This window comes from Microtus pennsylvanicus, chromosome 5 (genome assembly GCF_037038515.1).
Source record: "Microtus pennsylvanicus isolate mMicPen1 chromosome 5, mMicPen1.hap1, whole genome shotgun sequence".
Classification (NCBI taxonomy): domain Eukaryota; kingdom Metazoa; phylum Chordata; class Mammalia; order Rodentia; family Cricetidae; genus Microtus; species Microtus pennsylvanicus.
The window spans coordinates 128,694,674-128,714,907 of record NC_134583.1 but is presented as its reverse complement, the minus strand read 5'-3'; the positions used below and the strand labels follow the sequence as shown (position 1 = coordinate 128,714,907).

The window sequence follows — 20,234 nt, the reverse complement described above, 5'->3', positions numbered from 1 at the left end:
GTTTTCAACAAGTTCTGAGATCCCTTGTCCAACAAGCTCCAGAGCTGAGGTTCAGGATATATGCTCCACACAGGCTTTCATGCTTTTCCAGGGAAAGCACCTTAACTATAAGCTATCTCCTCTGTTCCTTGGGAGAAGCGTTTTATAAGTGACAATGTCTAAATGAAATGAGTACCACTAACTCTACAGGAATTGTAGAATCCAGTAGTGGCAGCTAAAAATCTTCCTTTTCTGAGTTGGGTGGGTAGCTATACCCTCTTAGTACAGGCTAAAGCAGAGTTGGTTGAAGATGCAATCTCCTCATGTTGTCTTACAAATATGGACCCTGTTTGATATCTACTCCGTGAGTCTACCTCAAACTTGCTCCTCTGTCTCCAGTGCAATTTCTATTGCTCATCTTAAGCCACAAACCATGATATCTACCTCTCATATTTATCTCAGACACTTGTTTTAAAGTCTGGCTTCCTTTCTCTCAACCACATCTCTGGTTGACTTCTTAATGACTCTGAACCCTGTGAAAACGTGGAAGTAGTTATATACCAGGAACAGAAGGAAAAGATTGATCAGTGCACTTGAGTTGTCCACATGAATGACATATTAGCAAGGTTGCTGGCATTTGTACTCATTAAATGAGGAAATTCAAATAACCACACAATGTACTAACCTGTGGATATTTGTGTAGTAGATTAAATGGAGGGATTTGTTGTTGCTGCTGTTGTTTTTGTTTTTGTTTTTTAACCTAGCCAAAGATTTCAGTCTGTGATGTTACCGAAAGCCCTACTCCCTCTGCCTGAGCATTGGTCACAATGCATGCCACACCATGCTACTGGGCACAGATTGAAGCTGTAGGTCGCAGATACTCACAGGGTTTGAACTGCTTCACTTTTTTTTCTGTGTATTAATTCTTTAAATGTCAACATTGTAAAGTTGGCCTTTTCAAAAGATGTGATACCACATAAACCTTACTTAATCAAAAATACATTTCTAGTTCAAAGGTTTTTGATGATTTAGTTTGTGTTTTGTTTTGTTGTTTGCCTGAAACTGTGGAAGGCTATCAAAAAAAGTAGGTGTTAAAGGTAGGAAGCTCAATTTTACCAGTTGAGTCTAAGCAATGTTGTTCCTTGAAAGTCTAAACCATCATTCCAAAGGTCCTTTCTTTTTACAGGACTTTGTAAATGCAGACTTTCATCTCCTGACTGCACAGGAGAAAAATAGAACAATAGATTAAAGTAAGATTTGAAGAAATATTGTGTGTCTTTTAAGCTTCATTTTAATATTTTCAGCAGTTATTTATTTGCATATCACTGTATAAATTGCTATTTATATAGCTTTTATAGCAACCCATTCAATAAGATGGCAAAGTACTGCTATGCCCACTTCGTAAGTTTAGTAACTAACTCAAAGAGAAGCTGAATGATTCATATGAAGTCATATAACTTGTTAATGGTGACTAAGATGCAAGGCTGAGTGAGACCTTCAGTGCTTTAGCCATAGGACTAACTCTATCTACAGAAATGAATGAGAAATTCAAAGACAATGGTTTATTATCCCAGACTGTAATTTCCTAGCCGAGTGAACCTTCAGTAAATGATGAAAGCTTTTTAGACTTCACATTCATCTGTGAAGATGATGACCATTTCCTACTCTTCTCTCCAGGCTAATATTCTACAGAAATGCTCTGATAGAACAGCATACCGAGATAAAAATTTATTTGCAAAAACAGATAGCAAGCAAACCAAAAAGACTAATAATAATTATTATAAATAATTCTAATTCTCGTGTTATATTAAGTGTTAAGCAGGCATTTTACATTCTTTTTCCAACTTGGTTAAGGAACTGGAAATAAAGACAATTCACAGTTCTTGAAGACCTAGGAAGTGGTCTTTGACCATGCCAGATAAGATTATTAATAAAGTCTTCTAATTAACTGAATATCACAGTCAACTAAATTGGTAATCAAGCACCTGCTCTTCTAAGCCTTGGAAATTTGATCATTGGTGCCCCTTTGCCATGGAGAGTATTCTCAGCAAACTAATTGTTAGAAGGATGCTATTATAGCAGAATACAGATGCTCCCAACCATAGGAGGAAGATGAGTGAACCTCAGACCCCAAGGTAAGGGCAGCTAAGCACTAACTCGCCTCCATTTAACATTGCCCGTTTTCTGCAGGGTGATGTGCAGCGGACACTCATCCAGGTGGACTTTGGAGATGGCATTGCAGTGTCTTATGTCAACCTCAGCTCCACGGAAGATGGAATCAAGCATGTCTATCAGAATGTGGGCATTTTCCGAGTGACCGTGCAGGTGGACAACAGTCTGGGGTCTGACAGCGCCGTCCTGTACTTACATGTAACTTGTATGTTATTACTGTTGTTGACTTATGACATATATTGAATACTTGCCCTTTGAAAAGCCTAATGTACAGTGTCTTATCTAGAGTAGTACAGTAGATATCTTTCAGAAAGGGAAATTGAATGTAAGAGAACATCAGAGTGAGAAAGAAGAAAGTTAAAAAGTGTGACAGATAAAACTCTAGACTCTGGATAAAGTCAAGTTGTTCTCAGTTTACCTCCCATGCCTTTTCCAGAGCCTTCAGAGATACAAATCTGCCTTTTTAGGTGCTCAAGCACATATCAATATATATCAAGGGTACACATATCAATGAATAGCAATGGAAGAATGACAGCTCAATCATTACAGGTGAAGAATTTCTCTCCCAGAAGATTAGGGATACCTTCCAGGAATGATCCCTTTAGTCTTTTTCTCCTTTTAAAAATGTGTTTTCTGGGTTTGGATCTGTAAGTGGCCTTTGATTTGAGAGAAGATGATCTAAAAGGAAAGATTATATAATGTAAAGAATTCCCTATATTAGGAAGCAGGTTCAAGACTCTTAGGTGGCCTCCCCAATAAAGAAATTGAAGTTGTGAGCCACAAGGTGAAATAATAACTTCTAAATTGAATTGAGTAAGTTGGTGGCATATGAATTTGTAGATGTGAGGCTCCCCCAATGGTTCTAGGACTTGCCTTGTTATTACAGAAAGTAATAATTTCTGCTAAAATAGAATGTGCTGTTTTGCATAACTGACCTTGTTCAGATTTCAAGTTCAAGAGCCGAAGTGTTAATGATGGGAATTATTTTATGCCTCTCTCCTGCACCTGGCCCATGGAATGAAACCAAATGTAGAAGGTCCCACCAAGAACATCTTTCTGCAGTGGTCCAGTGAAAGGCTGGGACTCGTGAGGGATGGCCAGCAGACTGTGTTACTGATGGTGACTTGTCTGTGTATCTTACAAAGGTGTGAGAGTGCTTTCAAGAACACATTTCCTTCTCTGGCTCTGAACAAAGTTAGACCCCATTCTCTGTTCGCTTACCCAATCTTCCTCTTTTTGATTATATTTCATCAATCTCTTACCACGTATGCCAGTTAGGCATTGCACTAAACACACTTTCTGTGTACATCACCTTAGTTCTGAAAGCCATCCGTGAGGTAGGAATGGTTAGAAACCATACTTTCCTAAGGTTTATAGAGCTGAAATCAATAATCTAAAAAGTCAGACTCACTCCTTCACACTGCCAGGCTAATCCCTAAGGTGAATGTAAGTGATGAGGTTGGCTTGGGTAGCCCCCATCAGCAATCTTCTCCTTTCACCTATTTCTTGAAACAAAGGGAGGTTTAGGTTCATAACATGTTACATAGACCTCTATCCCTTCTACTGCCTATAGGACCTTAAGACTCCAATACAGCCTAGGACACACTATTCTCTACCTACTGTGTTTCTGGGAATAAAAATGGTAACAGGCTTGGAATAATCTTAAAATCTTTAAAAATATACCCCGAACAATATCAGTAACCAAACAATTAGCCAGTGAAGTAAGAGTGTGTTTGTTAAGAATGCCTGTGTATCTCATCTTACCTCTTCTCAAAGGAGGCTGTGGTTTTTTCTGGAAGGCTATCCCGAGGAATAACAACTGCAAGGACATGACACATCTGGTCACACTGCATCCACAGTCAGGAAACAGGGTGTGATGACAGCTTGTGTTTGGCGTGTGTGTGTGTGGTTCTGGACTCGAGCCCATGGAGTTGTGGTTCCCACACTCAGGATTTCCCACACTCAAGGTGTGTCTCTCTGCCTCCATTATCCCAATCCAGAAGCTTCCTCATCAAGTCTAATTTTTTGAGTGTTTCTGTACACTGGCTGTTGTTTTAGTTGCTATGTTCCTGACACTTGATGGAATTTTAGTTTTGATCCTTGGGTGATCCTTGATCCTGTCAAGTTGACAACCAGTGTAGCCATCACAGTGATTAAGGACAGATCCCTGATTGGGTGAGTCACTCCTCTCTAAGCCTAAATTCTTTCCTCTGTCAAAAGATGCATATCTTGCACCCAGTGATTCTTTCACACAAATTATTTGACATTCTGCCAATTCATAAAATCTGATTTTCCCTCACAATAGAGTAGCAGATGTATTTGGACTAAGTGAGCTATGAGTTAGCTGAGGATGGGCAGCAATTCTTAGCTGTTACTCCTCTCCTCTGTTCCCCCTTCCCCTTCAGACCTCTCCTCTTTCCAGGCTTCCCCTTCCTCTCCTCTGTTCCTGCTTCCCCTTCATTGCAAGGCTCGCCCAGGAATCACAGTGCTTGCTTGAATACACATTCCTTCCACTCACCAAAACAGAAAGGCGATTTAACTCCAAATTAAAGGTTTTTCAATGTGAGTTTGCAAAGGTCATCAGAAACAAATGGAGCTGATGTTCCCGCTGTAGTGACTCCAGGAGTGAGCATGCAGCGCTTGCAGGAGGCCAGGGTAATCTATTGAAGCCTGACAGGTGGAAATTCCTTGGGGATAGTGTTCACTCTGCTCTGCTACTTTGCAGACTAATGAGACACTTGGTGCAGACTTTCTGGCCTTCAGCTGGATGGGGCAGAAAATGTAGAGGGTCTGAGGATTTCGGCTCAGAAATGCCTCTTCCTGGACGTCATCTTTGAGGGGTCAGGGAAGTGGAGTGTCTGCGGACCTATAGAATGGAAAGTAAACAACATGAACAAAATATGAGCTGGGTGCTTTAATCTATCCTTTGTCCATCTCTTTCCTTTGCTCCAAAGAGGAGCAATGAGCCTGTGTCTTTCTGATACCACAGTCTGACCTGTGTGCCTTAAAAAAATCACGACACTTTCAAGTATTGACACCATTATTATGTTGGCCTAGAAATGGCAGAGCAGAATCATGAGAAGTGTGGTTTAGTAGGTCATCTGCCCTGGAATTAAATGATATAAATGTTGTGATCTTGTTTATTATCTTGTCTGGAAAAATGACACCCTAACATCCTTCATGCATAATTCTAATGGACACTGAAGTCTAAGGAGTCTGCTTTAACACATCCTCCTTATAGTGTGTCCAGTGAAACTTCTCATGGAGTTTTCATTTTTTAGCTTTTTAAAGACACAGCAACATGATATATATCCAACATATCCAAGATTTAGTTGGATACATGCAAGCTCAAATAGCTTTAGAACATAAGTCTAAGAGGCAGGCCACAATCATTAAACACACACACACACACACACACACCAAAAAAATTCATTCTCACAGACATTAGCTATTTCGTGCCATCTAAAAAGTCTAATAACCCAAAGAAGGCAAATCCAGTTCACTCTAGAAATTCTGTAGTCTTTCAATAATATGAAATGATGCAGCGCCACCTGCTGTCATTTTTCTGCATCACAAGTACCTTATAGGCCGAATGGGCTTGCTTGTTCAGTACATAGCTGGGGATCCTCAGAGAGAGGAGTTTGTCTTTCTATTCATGAAACATTCTTAAAGTATACAGTTATGACAAGAACCAGCTGTCTTATATCACTAAAAAGTAAATAAATGCAAGAGGCCATAGAAAATTGCAGTATATATTTCATACCTGTATCTGGGTACATACACACACACACACACACACACACACATACACACACACACACACACGTAAAACTGCAAAACACATATGCCTCTACTTCAGGGCCAGAAAAATCAGCATGGGTTCTCGGTGCTTCCTGGATGTCCACTGTTGCATCCTCGTCCACCATCTTACACTGCCCTATTGGATTGTCTTGCTTTCTGGCTAGCATGGCAGGCACACCTTTTCAGGACGTTTCCACTGACTCTAATCTCATCCTTGAACATTCCAAATAGATTTTTGGCACACTCTTTCTCTCACTGATGCTTGGTGCCATTTCTGGAGCTCTCCTTGAACACTCTATCAACAGTGCCCCCCTCATTCCTAACTCTTCATTGGAGGTTCAATGCCTTCTTCCTTCCAAACAACCTAAGCACCACCAAGTTCCGGGTGTTTCCACCACTGAAAACCACACCCAGAGTCCAGCGGCAATCAAAACTGTTGGATGAATGGCGTGGCCACAGTTCAGCAAAGATCCCACCTCATCATTGCCGCAATGACACCTAGACATTGTCCTCATTCTGATATTCTGATTGGAAAAAAAAAACAAAAATGAAACTGAATAATCATCTATGACATAGAGAAAATGAATTCCTATTGAATGAACCTTGGATTTCTAGAACAGACTGTTTTTTATTTTCCTTTCAAATTAATTTATTCTCTCTCTCTCTCTCTCTCTCTCTCTCTCTCTCTCTCTCTCTCTCTCTCTCTCTCTGTGTGTGTGTGGGGGGGGGGTGTGTGTGAGTGTGTGTGTGTGTGGCTATGCAAGGTGAGTTGGGAACATGCACATCACAGCATATGGAGAGGTCAGAGGACACCTTTTGGGAGTCTCCTCACTTCCCATCTTTACATAGGTAACAAGGAACCTAACTCAGGTCACTGGAGTGGCACAAGCAACTTTTCCCATTGACCTGCCTCACCGGCTCCTCGTCATTTGATTCACTTAGCTCAGAGCAGGTGATCAGGATGTCAAAAAAGAAGTTCTGCTTGGTATGAGGGTTGCAAGGATCTGAGACAGGTCTGTAAACAAAAGGTCTGGGGAAGATCAAGCCTTGGCGTGCTGGGAGACAGCTATGTTGTCAAGAGAGTCTGAGAGCTGTACAGTAAGTGAATACAGGAGTCAAGTGTATTATCTGATGCCTGGGACCTATTTACATGGAACTCACTTTCCATTTGTAAGCAACGCAGTTCCAGGCAAGCCTGATTCAACCACAAATACCAATGTGTTGCCTGCTAGCCTAAGCAGATGGCTTTGTCTCAGGTGTAGATCTGACCACATTTAAACACCTTAGACTGTAAGAGTAATTATTGAAGGAGAGTTTATGGCTTCCTGATCTTCATTCCTAACAGATGTCCAGCAACTCTGGATCCTGTTTATCTCTGAGAACGTAGCCTTGTGGGAAGAATTGTGACTCGCTGTGAACTCTACATTTTAGCTGTTGATGTTTAGACTTCGTGACTTACTTAATTTTTGCCTTTTCCACTTACATAACTCAGACCCAGAAGATGAATCAGTAAATTGAGTTGTCGTATGTGGTTGTTCATAACATGGATTTATCTCTGAGTAGGGAAAGCAGCAAAATATTTCCCTTGGAAAACGTGGCTGCAATGTTTGGGGTTTCCAGGCTGAATGTGTATCCTCTCTGAGCAGAGAAGGTGGAGCTGAAGCAGCTCTTCCCTCTCTATGTCCCTCTTTCTTCCTCTGTGCCTCAGGTCCCCTGGAGCATGTGCACCTGTCGCTCCCTTTCGTCACAACAAAGAACAAAGAGGTCAATGCCACTGCAGTGCTCTGGCCCAGCCAAGTGGGCACTCTCACGTACGTGTGGTGGTACGGAAACAACACAGAGGTGAGCTGGCCTTCCTGGGTGTCCCCAGTGATAGAAGCGCAACTTATGCTTGCTGGGAGCCCAACAGGATGAGCTGGCTTGTGGCTTTGAGTCTGAGGGTAGCCTGAGCTTCCATGACCACAGGCCACCTGTGTTCAAATCCTCACCAGGTTCCTCCCTTTCCCCCACCTCTGTCTGACTTATCCAGCTCCCCCCTACATCTCTCCTTTGCTTTTCACTTGTGTCCTCTAGGTGAACCATCCCTGCTACATCCCTCAGCTGAGACCATAGACTTGTTCCTCAAACATCCTACCAGAAAGTCTGCAGCCAGACCTCACCAACCAAACCTTCCATCCTTGATGTCAGGATGGGGTTGCTGTTTATCTGAAAATTATCACTAGAAAAAAAAGAAAGAGAACAAAACAAAGTTCTTCTGTTTCTTTCCCCCACCTTCTAAAGCCAATTTTTCAACAAGACAGGATGCTTTCCCTATGAAATATTGTGAATCTTGATTTTAAAACTAATCAAGAAAGACAGAAAAGAAGTATTTGTGAGGAAACAGTCAAGAGATGTCAGTAGATTATTTTATTTCTTTTAGGATATGATTCTCTGATTGTGTTATAGCATGACTCTTTCAACTCATTTTTTTTTTTCTTTAGAGTCCTTAAACCATTATCCAGTTAGTGCTTGCTTTCAGAGCGGCAACTTCCAGGAAACTGGTGTTACACAGTGACATCACACAGGCCACTCCTCCCTATCTAGAGTTCACTTCTGAGGCTGGGGCTGCTGAATTCCAATATAATGCTCTAGAAATGGTTTACCCTGCAGATGAATACCAGAAAGCTTAGAAATTCTCACTATTTGTTGATACATTTGAGGCTTCTAGTTTTCACTTATCCAAATGATTCATTTGATTAAAAGTTCTACTGGGTAGGAGAAGTAAGCAGAGACGTGTATCCTGTCAATACCCAAGGCCTATCAGACATATTGATTTCCCAAGTCCTTACTCAGAATGATACTCAGGAGGCAGGTGTTAATTTTTAGGAAAGACACAGCATCACTTATGGCTACTCCTGCACCAGCCATCTCATGGACTTCAGCTGACGGGGAAGAACAGACAGTTAATAGAGTGGATGCCCAGGATGAGCCTGTCTCTAGTCCCAGCACATGGGAAATGCGGGGACACCTAGAGACAGAGGCTGTTTCAACCACGATTGTGACTTTCCCTTCTCTCTATGCCCTTGTGTGTCTTAGCCCTTAATAACCTTGGAGGGAAGCATATCGTTCAAGTTTACTTCTGAAGGAATGAATACCATCACAGTGCAGGTTTCAGCTGGGAATGCCATCCTGCAAGACACGAAGACCATCGCAGTCTACGGTGAGTGCCCGTGTTGCTGATGCACCTTTGCCCACATCCTCAGATGTGATTGGTTCATGATGCTAAAGACGCCCCTGGACTAGAGATGGCAGCGCTTGAGAAAGAGCTAGGATGTTTGTAGAGAATGCCATTCACTAGCTGAGCCGTGGTCATCGTATGCTGGAAGTTTCTGGTGCATACAGGGAGAATCTTAGCTCCATCATTGTGGGTGGGATAGACTGGTACCTAATCATGAGTATGGCTAACTCATTACAATTTTATCTGATATTTGGGTAGTTAAAATTACTTATTAGGAAATGGCTAATTCAGAGAAATTTTGCTTTCCAATTCCATTTGAAGAAGACCTTTCCATTATTCAAAATTTTTAAAATTCTTTCACAAATCTGTACTTGAAACAACAACAAGAAAATCTTAATGACACCATCGTCAACAGCAAACCCTCTACTAGACTAAAAGCAATAGAAATGTTACAGTCATCAGAGGCCAGCCAAGAATTGCATGTCAGTTGGAATAGTAGCCATGCAGTACAATTTTGTGATTATCTGGGGAAACTAATATATTCCAAGTATTAGATGAGATGAAATTTACTGAAATGAAAAGGTAGGATTATTACTTCAAAATGAGAGATTAAAACAGTTTTTACAGATTGATCCCACTTGGTAATATTTTTTCTATATAAAATGCTAATTAGTTGGATATGAACTCAGTGTTACCAGCAGACAGTAAAGACGTAAATGTTTATTAATATGAAAGTAGTACATATGTATCATGGGAAATTAAAATTTAAAGAAAACAAGGTTTTAAAACTAGATACAGAATATGTTTGCTGGCTAAGGAGAAAGAATTTGAAGGTGGGAGGGAGCAAGGAAATATGGGAGAGAGAAGTGAGACATTTTTTCTCAAATATCGATTTAACCCAGTTCCAGAATCAATTGCTTCCAATAATGTAATGTAGGTCTAGATTGTTCTTTGGGGAATATAGCTTTTTCTTTCAATTCCTTGGTGTGCTAACTTGACCTTCAAAACCAGAGAGTAATTTGTAAGCAACTTTGAACATGTCTGAAGATGAAAAGGCCTAAGGATATTGTTCTAGAAAGAGATGGCTCAGCGTGAGAGCTCACGCTTTTGCCTCTCCCTCCCCTTGAAGAGATCTGATCAGCTTAGACAGCGAAAGGAAATAAAGATAGATATTTCCCAACCAGAGGGCTATCATGTCAGCATGCATAGTGGGGTGAGCTGTTGATTCAATTTCCATACCTGTCTCCTTTCTATGTTCTGGGGATGAATTGAATCATTCCAGAAACCCTAGTGTAAGGGAAGTAACTGTACTGTTTGTAAGTATCCCCCACTGGTAATGGTTGGAATTAGGCTTCACCCCCAGCACTGGGCCCATGGTCTGAAATTGCCCTCTGTATTATTTTTTTCTTTTCTATTTCTGTCTCAAAATACCCTGAAAATATCCTGTTTCACCTTTCCAGAGGGATAGAGCCCATAGTGCCAGGTAAGCCATAGCAGCAGGTGGGAAAGCTGCCTGATAAGATCACATCCGTATTCAGGAAGCAGAGCAGAAAGCACCAGACATAAGGTCAGACTATAAAATCCTCAAAACCCACAGACAGTGGCATATTCCCTCCAGTGATGTTTCACCTCCTAAAACAGTGGGTTGTATCGAATCACCTAAGACCACTGGAAGACACAGATATTCATATTATGATTCATAATAGTAGTAAAATACAGTTACGAAGTAGTAACAAAAATAATTTTAGGATTGGGGTCACCACAACATGAAGAACTCCATTAAAGGGTTGCAGCATTAGGAAGGTTGAGAATCACTGTTCTAAAGGTTTTGTAACCTGTATGAACAGTGCTACCAGTTGAGGACCAAGTATTTAAACATGACCATGTGCAGGATATTCACGTTAAAACGACAAGACTCTAAATATGTGACTCATATCCTTTCCATGGGTGCTCTTCACCTCCTTAGATGGATCCCTCTCCCTCTTGGATGTCACAAGTTGTCCTTCCTGTCAGGTGTGTACATGACCTCCTTATTAGAATCTCCGAGAGATTCTTAAATCTAGAAGGTCTCTGAATTGTTCTTATCCAACCATCATTTACTGCTGGGGAATTGTGGGCAGACATGCAAAATTGCTGGTTTAAAGTCATTCTGCCACTTTGTGACAGTTCCATTAATAGCAACGGTGTCAGTGACACAGGCTAACACTGATGAAGCCTGTTCTAATCACCAGCATCTGTCCCTAGCACTTGAGATATATGAACTGCCTTATTAAATCCTGTGAACAGACTTGAGAGGAAAATTCTATAATTATCCCCGCTTTACAAATGAGAAAACATGGCATAAGTGTAATGAACAAACACAGCATAAGAATCCTGTGTCTAGAAGGGTCAGTTACACATAAGTTTTCCCTTGCTTTGCTTTGGCCCTTATGCTCAGTCTCTGTAAAGTCATCTTCTAAAAGTAGAAGTAGGAGATCATCTATCTATGCATCTATCTATCTATCTATCTATCTATCTATCTATCTATCTATCTATGTATCTATCTATACAACTATCTATCTATGTATCTATCTATCTATCATCTATCTATCTATCTATCCATCTGCCTATCATCTATCTACATACAGTGGCAATGATCCATCCATCCATCCATCCATCCATCCATCCATCCATCCATCCATAATTCTATCCATCTACCCACCCACTCATCTATCTATCTATCTATCTATCTATCTATCTATCTATCTATCTATCTATCTATCTATCTATTATCTATCTACATATCTACATTCAGTGGGGGAATCATCTATCTCTTCATTAAAAGTATTAATAGAACAGATGGCATGCTCTAACTATCCTCCATTCGTTTTCCATCAGACAAGTTATACAATGAGTCATACACATGGTTTGAAATGCTTTTTTAAAATTTATTTGTTTGTGAGTTTGTTAGGGAAGTACTAGTACTGAACCTTAGTGGTATACTTGTGTGCAAGTGTTATCTCACTGAACAATAGCATATGCCCAGTAATTTGAAACTTTTAATGCGTTGTGACTTCTTAAATAAACATTATACTGACCAGAGTTAGACAGGAAGCCTTGTACTTAACTAAAAACAAGGAATAGTGTTTTGTTTTGTTTGTTTTTTTAATCCCGAGGTTAGCTGGCAGAAGTGTATTGGAGAGCCTCAGGAAGTATATGGGGTCATTAGTGTGATTAAACCATCTGAAGCAACTACTGTCACTTAGGGAATTTAGTCTCTACCTTCCTACAAAGGTGGGAAGAGGACAGCTCTGCCTTTTTGGTTATGACTATATTTCAAAGAAATATCTCCCCCATGGTCCTAGGGAAATATGCTCTAAATTAGTCAGGATTTAGCTTGTAAATGGACAGAAATACAATCGACAGCTGCAAGTTTTCTAGATTGAATCCCCTAAGAGAGGCCAGCAGGGGCACCCAGAGATATCTGCATAGAGCTTAGCAAAATAGAGGGAAAGTAAGGATCATTGTGATTAATGGTAGGAGGCAAGCTATTGAGACATGACTGGGGAAGACTGGTCTGCCCAAGGCCACCAAACTGAAAGGAAGGTCCTCTAACTTGTGTTCTTTCTCCCCCAAACATTCTTGGGCACAGGTTTGACTTTACAGATGGCAAATGTATTGAATTGATCTACTTTAACAGCTTCAAATAATGCCACTTAATTGGCATTTTATTTTTTCCAGTCCTTCTTCATGTATTTGAATTCTTAGGAAGCACATTTCTAAGCCATTCTATCTTCACCTCATGCTAGTTCCTGCATTAAGTGATAATGAGGAGGCTGCACCATTTGCATCCTTCCACTAGGCTAGACAGCTTTCTTTATAGATAGATGAAGTCACTGCCCTGTGATGAGAGGCAAGGAGAAAGTGAGAATGACATCAACCTCTGCCGTCGGAGTAAAGTTAGAACTCAGTGGGCGACTCTCTAATGCTGCCATTTATCACACTGCACATTTATATTCTTGTAATTATTCTCCACCAGAAATGAAACAGGGATGTTCACACGGGTGGTCGGTGACTCACAAATAGTCAAACTTTGAAAACCGTATCTTTGGAACAAAGCCACTCTCATAAATACACATTTTCTTATGTAAGAGTTTTCAAAGCGTTTGTCTGATAGCTCGTTAGCTTTGTTAGGGAATGCACAAGTGGGCTTTTATGCTTCCTAGATGTATAATTGGCATCACTGAAGTCCCTTAGCCCCCACCGAAGCACAAAGACATGCTTGAAACAAGAACTGATTGTCAAATAAGTAAATGAATAATAACAAAACCCGGACGGAAATGGAATCATTTACACATTGAATAAACATCCACAAATTACACGGTCCATGCGTGATCTTTAAAAGCCTACACTTGCTAGTCCCAAGGTCAAAAGCACAAAATCTCTGTCCCCATTGACCACACACACACCAAATACACACACAATACCATTGAATATAAAGAAGGCAAGAACTATCAAATGATGGAGTCCATTAGTGCAGAGGAGGATGTTCTCTGTTTGGTGGTGAGAAAGCCTCTCTAATGAGAGGTTGAGGGGAAGTCAGGCATGCTGGTATGTGTGGCAAGTTGAAGCATCTGCTGTGGCAAGTGGATGGCATGATGCAGAAGCCATGGGACACAGCCCAGCAGTACAAGATGCACAGGCAGGGAAGCCCTGCAGGACACAAGGTAGCAGAGGTAGGATACACTATGTGTAGTGGGATTAAAGACTATGATAAGAAAGTGCATTTATCCTAAGTGTAGTGTGGAGCAACTAGCAGATGCAGGGAGACAGTACTGTGTTCTGCATGTTCTGTGTGCCCAACACTGAGGTAGGGTGTTGAAGGCATAAAAACATACCCTGACTCTGTGTTCTGAAGCTCACACCAGCCTGAGGCCTTAGCGTCACTTTCTTGGGGCAGATGCCAGCTAATGACAGTGTCACAGAGTGCTAAAGTTGACCCTTTCTTGGAACACAGGGCTTCCTCTCCCAGCTGACTCTTGTCCTGCATTCCTTTGTCTAAATATTCTCCATTCCTCCTAGGAGCCCCTTCAGTTTCCTCCAAAAAAATCCCTCTAGAAATATCATTGTCAGCTGAATCACCATCCCACTTCCTGGAGGATCAAGACTAACTCAGGGTCTACAGAGGAATGAAAATAAAAATATCCCTGATGTTAGGAATGGCATGAAATGCTATTCTATAAAACTTATGAGCAACCCCTCTCCTAAAAATAGAATAAGTATTTAAATAAATTTAAGTATTAATACCTTAATTATTATACCCTCATAAAATGATAGAAGCATATACTCAATATAGTAGTATCATTTAAAAAATGAAATTAAAGCATCAATGGTGAAGATGAATGGTCTGTTAAGAAAAGCTTTCTATATTTTTGTAGGTAAGAACTGGAATAAATGGCATTCCTATTAGAGGAACAGGGTATGAATATGTTCTGGCATCATGACATTGCCATGTATCCAGGAACCTTGGCTCATTTAATGTCCAGAATATCAAAGCCTAGAGCTGGGGATCATGGGCAAAGGCTACTGAGCTAGGTATGGGCCAGAGTCTATGGCTTCAGTTTAGCAAAGTTACAGTTAGAGAGATAACAGAAAGAGGATAGTGACTTTACCTTCTAGAAGGGTAAATATGGTGACTGTTTAAGACTTTGTAGGAAACACAATGTTTTGGCTGCTTTGTGGAGCTATTTAACTTGTAGTAATGGACTTACTGTTATATCCACAGAGGAATTCCGGTCTCTTCGCTTGGCCTTTTCTCCAAATTTGGATGACTACAACCCTGACATCCCCGAGTGGAGGAGGGACATCAGCCGAGTCATCAAAAAGTCTCTGGTGGAAGTGAGTATGAGTATTCCCTTCTCTCCGTCAAACACAGTCATTCTCTATCCTCGAATGGCTTCATGGAGAATGGAACCTTTGCAAAGGATGGAGAAGACAGAGCTGGAGCCCAGAGGAGATGTCAGTTTGGTATCTTAATATTTGTGATCCACATATGCATGCCTGTCTTTATTATTGGGTCAGTGCAGCCCTCAGAAACATATGGCCTTTGCCCCTATGAAGCTACTTCTTCAAGAAGAACATGAATGTCTGTGACAGTTATGCATGCAGCTGAGTTCAGGCTTGGGTAAGTTTTTCATTGGTAAATGAAAACTCAATGGCTGCGCATAACCAAGGAGAATACTGTCTAAGTGTCTTCAAGAGTGAGTATAATTAATAAAAGAAACCCAAGTTCCAGATCCTTATCTGTCACCACACAATGGCCGCCATGAGAGACCATGATGCTAGCGCTGCTGCTTCTCCTCCCCTAGAACGGGTGGAGGGAGTTTAAGGCTAAAATAAACCGAGCTTGCTGCATCCTGCCTGGCCACTGAGTCTGTGCCATTGACCCCATGCCTACTCACGCAAACGCCCAAAGTGAAGTTCAGTGGGACAAAGCAGCAGATCAAAGCAACACCCAGATGCCTGGGTTTTAGTTAATTGCAGATGTAGTTAAATTGACAATCAAGATACACCATCTTGTGCTCTTAGCACAATAGGAAATACCAATAGATCATTTTTTTTTATTTTTATTTTTCTATTAAAAAATTTACACTTCCTCCCCTCCTGCCATTCCCCTCTCGCTCCCCCACTCCCCCTCCTTCCTCCCCCTGCCTCCTTAAGAGAGGGCAGGGAGCCCTGCCTTGTGAGAAGTCCAAGGCCCTCCCCCCCTACATCCAGGCCTAGGAAGCTGTGCATCCAAATAGACTAAGGTCCCCAAAAGCCAGTACTTTTCTGCCACGCACCGTGGCCCCTGCTCTGTGCTCTATGCACTAGACTCCAGTTGGCAAGCTTCGGGTAAGGGGCTGGAGGTTGAGAACACACACGCAGAGACAGACCAACACGCAGACCTTTTAACACTGATACCCAAGCCCCTCTTTATTAGCACCCTGTAGTCTTAAATGCACTGCAGTCAATGGACAACAGGGAAACATCCCATCCTCTGATCCTCTATGCTAGGCACAGCTTCTAGTAACTTTAATTAGAAGGTTCTAGGACTCATTAGTCCCAACACTTTTCTGCTCCCAATCCTTGCTGGAGCTTGATGGAAAAGAAAGATGCAGTAAAGACACTGAGATAACCTCTGATTAGGAAGGCAATCACATATGCTGCCTGTTAGGATTTACCTTCTTACCTGTGCCTTTACTTAGAAATATTTAACACTAAAAATACTTCGGTTTTCTTGATGTTTCATATTATTTAGCTATATTTAGTAGCAAAATTAAGCTGATATTTATTTTTTGCTCATTTCTACTTTGGGTAAAGAACTTCATCAAGGAGGCAAAGGCCATGTATTTAAAAGTCAGTGATTGAAGCCAGACTTTCAGAGGTAGATCCTGAAGTCTATGCAGTGTTAATGTACTCTAGTCTTTTTACAATAGGAAACAGAATAAAGGGAATATTTGGGTGGAGAAAGGGAAACTGTGTTACCTCTAAGTAACTGTCATCTCACCTCTGTTTGCATTGCTCAGTGGTAGACCACTGGCCCAACAGAAATTAGGATTACTGTCCTTGGAGTTGCCTGTCACCAGTATCACAACTGATTTCTTTCTTCTGCTATCCAAGCAAGATAAGTTATCCCTTTCAATGAACTCTTTCCCAGATTCTAACGTCTCTGATCTTCTAAGCACGTTGGTTCCCTGGAAACTGAGATCACCCCCGGTAGTTCATCAACAACGCATTAGCTCAGCTGATTTCTGTTCATACCCATTTTCTAGGGATCAGAAATGGAACGTCTACCTTGCAGCCAGCTTCCCAGTGGTCTAGAAACACTGCTCATTAATATTTCCAGTCTGCTGCATGTAGTAGCCAACTGGATGTAGAACAACTGTGTTGGATCAACATCCCTCAGGACAGGGTGGTATTGATCTAAAGATAAGGGATAATTAATGCTGTTCAGTTTCCCCAAGAGGCCACTGATCCATTCTCTTGTCCCAGTTATTTCCCTCATCCTTGAGATCAGTAATTACACTTGGCTACTTCATTAAGTCCTAAGGGACCTCATTAATTGTGCTCCTCCAACAAGAAGGACAGCTTGAGTTATCTTGTTTACAGTTTATCCTGTTGCTTTGTGACAAAGCTCCATATAAAAGTGGTTATTGTTTCTTCACCAAATTGGCTTTTGATATGGACATAGCATAATGGTATCTTTAAATGAATTTCTATCAGTAGTTCTTTTCTTTTTTTGCATATAATGAAGATGCTTTGAACTTATTCTCAGAGTTTCAAACTTTGTAGGCCTATATAACAGTGTGGTGTCAGCTCTAACCAGAGTTATATTGTGGCATCAGGATAAAGGAATCACAGGCGATAGGTTATATTTATATACCTCACAGTTAGATCAAAGCTCACAGTGTTACCAAATCCTTTCCAGGTGACTTTGAGCCACTTCTTGACATTGCTGCAGTTTCTGTCTGCCCTGGGTCCCAGATACCTAGATTCCTATTCAGGGAGAGACTTGTATTAGCTAGGGTGGTACTAAGGGCTGCCTTATTCTAATACTCCTTAGAGTAGATCATGTCAAGTAAATATGAGTCTATAGAGTAATTTATCACTCATTTTAAGACAGCTCTGAAGTCTGTCTGCTTCTGGGACCTCTTGAGACTCCCATTGGGTCTTCATGACAGCCCAGCTCTTGCTGCCCACTCCTGCTCCATTGTCTCCATTCTCATAGGAAATAAAGAGAGGATTTCTTCAGCATGCTAGAGCCATTGAGTCAGCTTCCAGAGGACCCCAACCTGTAGTATATCTTCACACACACACACACACACACACACACACACACACACACACACACACACACACACACACACAATGAATAGTAGGGCATACTCGTGCTTCAAGGCCTTATGATGAGGAGCTGCATATAACCTTGCTAAGTTTCTCAGCATAAGCACAACTTCTAGGCAGATCAAAATGTACTAATGTCTTGGATTTACTGTTTTTTGGAAAAAAACAACAGTTAAGAAATAACACTACAGTTGGAAATCATGAAAAAGTGTACTAAAATGCATAGCCCTTCTGATGGCTTATAGGAAATATGTAGAAACATCCCAGCAAAATACATAAGACATTCTAAGAAGCATTGTTGGCGTGCACAAATATACCTACAGGAAATGCTAAACAAGGAGAAATTGTTCAGAATTGCATTTGGCTGGAGCAAGAAAAGCCCATGTGAGCTCTGGGTAATCGATTTGCAAAGGGAGAGTAGAAGCACTCTATACACCTCCTTGAGCACTTGATTTAGTAGCAATGGGACGGATTGCAAGCACGTTAGACAGGAGAACATGGCTGGAGTTGGGCTATAGTAGGGGTAAATGAGAACAGAGTAACCTGCCTCTTTGAAGTGAGGATACCATTGCCAAACTCTAGGGTGGTGACCTGAACAGACGACTTGAGATATCAACAGTAGATGGATACCCACATGCAGGAATGAAAGGATCATTCGTGCAGAGGGCAACAAGTAAAATTCTCACATGTAGCAGGAGAAAAAGAGGAGGGTATATCTCGGAGGAGAAAGGGTGATGGTCCCAAACTAACATAACTGGACAAAAGCCTACTTTGGGTCAAAGAAATGCAAAAGGAAGACATGGGAGTGATAATAAGAAATTACTTTTAATATGACTATTAAAATCTTAGTGAAATAAACAGTTTTTTGAGTGGCCACAAGGTGAAAAGTTAATTCTAGAGCCATCTTGGGAATGGGCTCAGAGTGAACCCTAGGCTATCAGTATGACAAATAATTAAACAATAAATAAGCTTCTCAATGCTACTTGAACTTTTTATCTTTATTTTAAATTCTATGAGTATGTATTAATTATATATAATGGGACATTTTATTTCATATAGGTATGTAATATATGTTCATCAATTTCATCCCCTTTAAGAATTTGAATTCCAGCAGAAGTGCTTCATGTACTGAGATTCGTAGGTTAGCAAGTCAGCATTACTTGTTATGCTAGCACCATTTGTTAAATATGATTTCTTTTTTCCATTTGATATTTTTTCCTTCTTTGTCAAAAATCAGGTGTTCATACATGTGTAGATTAATATTTAGGTCTTTGATTTGGTTCCATTGGTCCTCATGTCTGTTTTTATGCAAACACCAGGTTGTTTTCAGTACTGTAGCTCTGTAGTAGAGTTTGAAGTCAGGGATTATGATGCCTCCAGAAGTTCTTTTATTGTACAGGATTGTTGTACAATAAAATTGACTATCCTGTTTTTTTGCTTTTCCATATGAAGTTGAGTACCATTCTTTAGAGGTCTGTTAAGAATTTTGATGGGCATTGCATTGAATCTGTAGATTGCTTTTGGTAAGATTGCCATTTTTACTATGTTAATTATACCTACTCAAGAGCATGGGAGATCTTTCCACTCTCTGGTGTGTTCTTTAATTTCTTTCTTAAAGAAAGATTAAAAGATTTAAAGTTCTTGTCATACAAGTCTTCCACTTGTTTGGTTAGAGTTACTCCAAGAGGGAACACTCCTGCATTGCTGATGGGAGTGCAAGCTGGTACAGCCATTTGGATATCGATATGGCGATTTCTCAGAAAATTAGGAAGCAATGTTCCTCAAGACCCAGCAATACCACTTTTGGGTATATACCCAAAGGATGCTCAATCATACCACAACGACGTGAGCTCAACTATATTCATAGCAGCTTTTTTTGTCATAGCCAGAACCAGGAAACAACCTAAATGCCCTTCAACATAAGAATGGATAAGAAAAATGTAATACATTTAAACAATGGAGTACTACACAGCAGAGAAAAATAATGGCATCTTGAAATTTGCAGGCAAATGAATGGATCTAGAAAGCATCATATTGAGTAAGGTAACCCAGACCCAGAAAGATAATTATTATATGTACTCACTCATAAGTGGTTTTTAAACATAAATAGAGAAAGCCAGCCTAAAACCCACAAACACAGAGAACCTAGACAACAATGAGGACCCTAAAAGAGACACATACATGGATCTAATCTACATGG

At 40.7% G+C, this 20,234-nt stretch overlaps 1 protein-coding gene across 7 annotated transcripts in view; it reads left to right on the top strand.

The window, feature by feature from the left end:
• Positions 1-20,234, top strand: part of Sorcs1 (sortilin related VPS10 domain containing receptor 1) — a 497,667-nt gene that overhangs the window by 441,685 nt on the left and 35,748 nt on the right. For all 7 annotated transcript variants that reach the window (XM_075974357.1, XM_075974356.1, XM_075974359.1 and 4 more), the window contains exons 19-22: positions 2,170-2,356; positions 7,661-7,794; positions 9,028-9,151; positions 14,934-15,046. In XM_075974357.1, the coding sequence (XP_075830472.1) occupies positions 2,170-2,356; positions 7,661-7,794; positions 9,028-9,151; positions 14,934-15,046 (558 nt within the window). The remainder of the gene's footprint in view (positions 1-2,169; positions 2,357-7,660; positions 7,795-9,027; positions 9,152-14,933; positions 15,047-20,234) is intronic.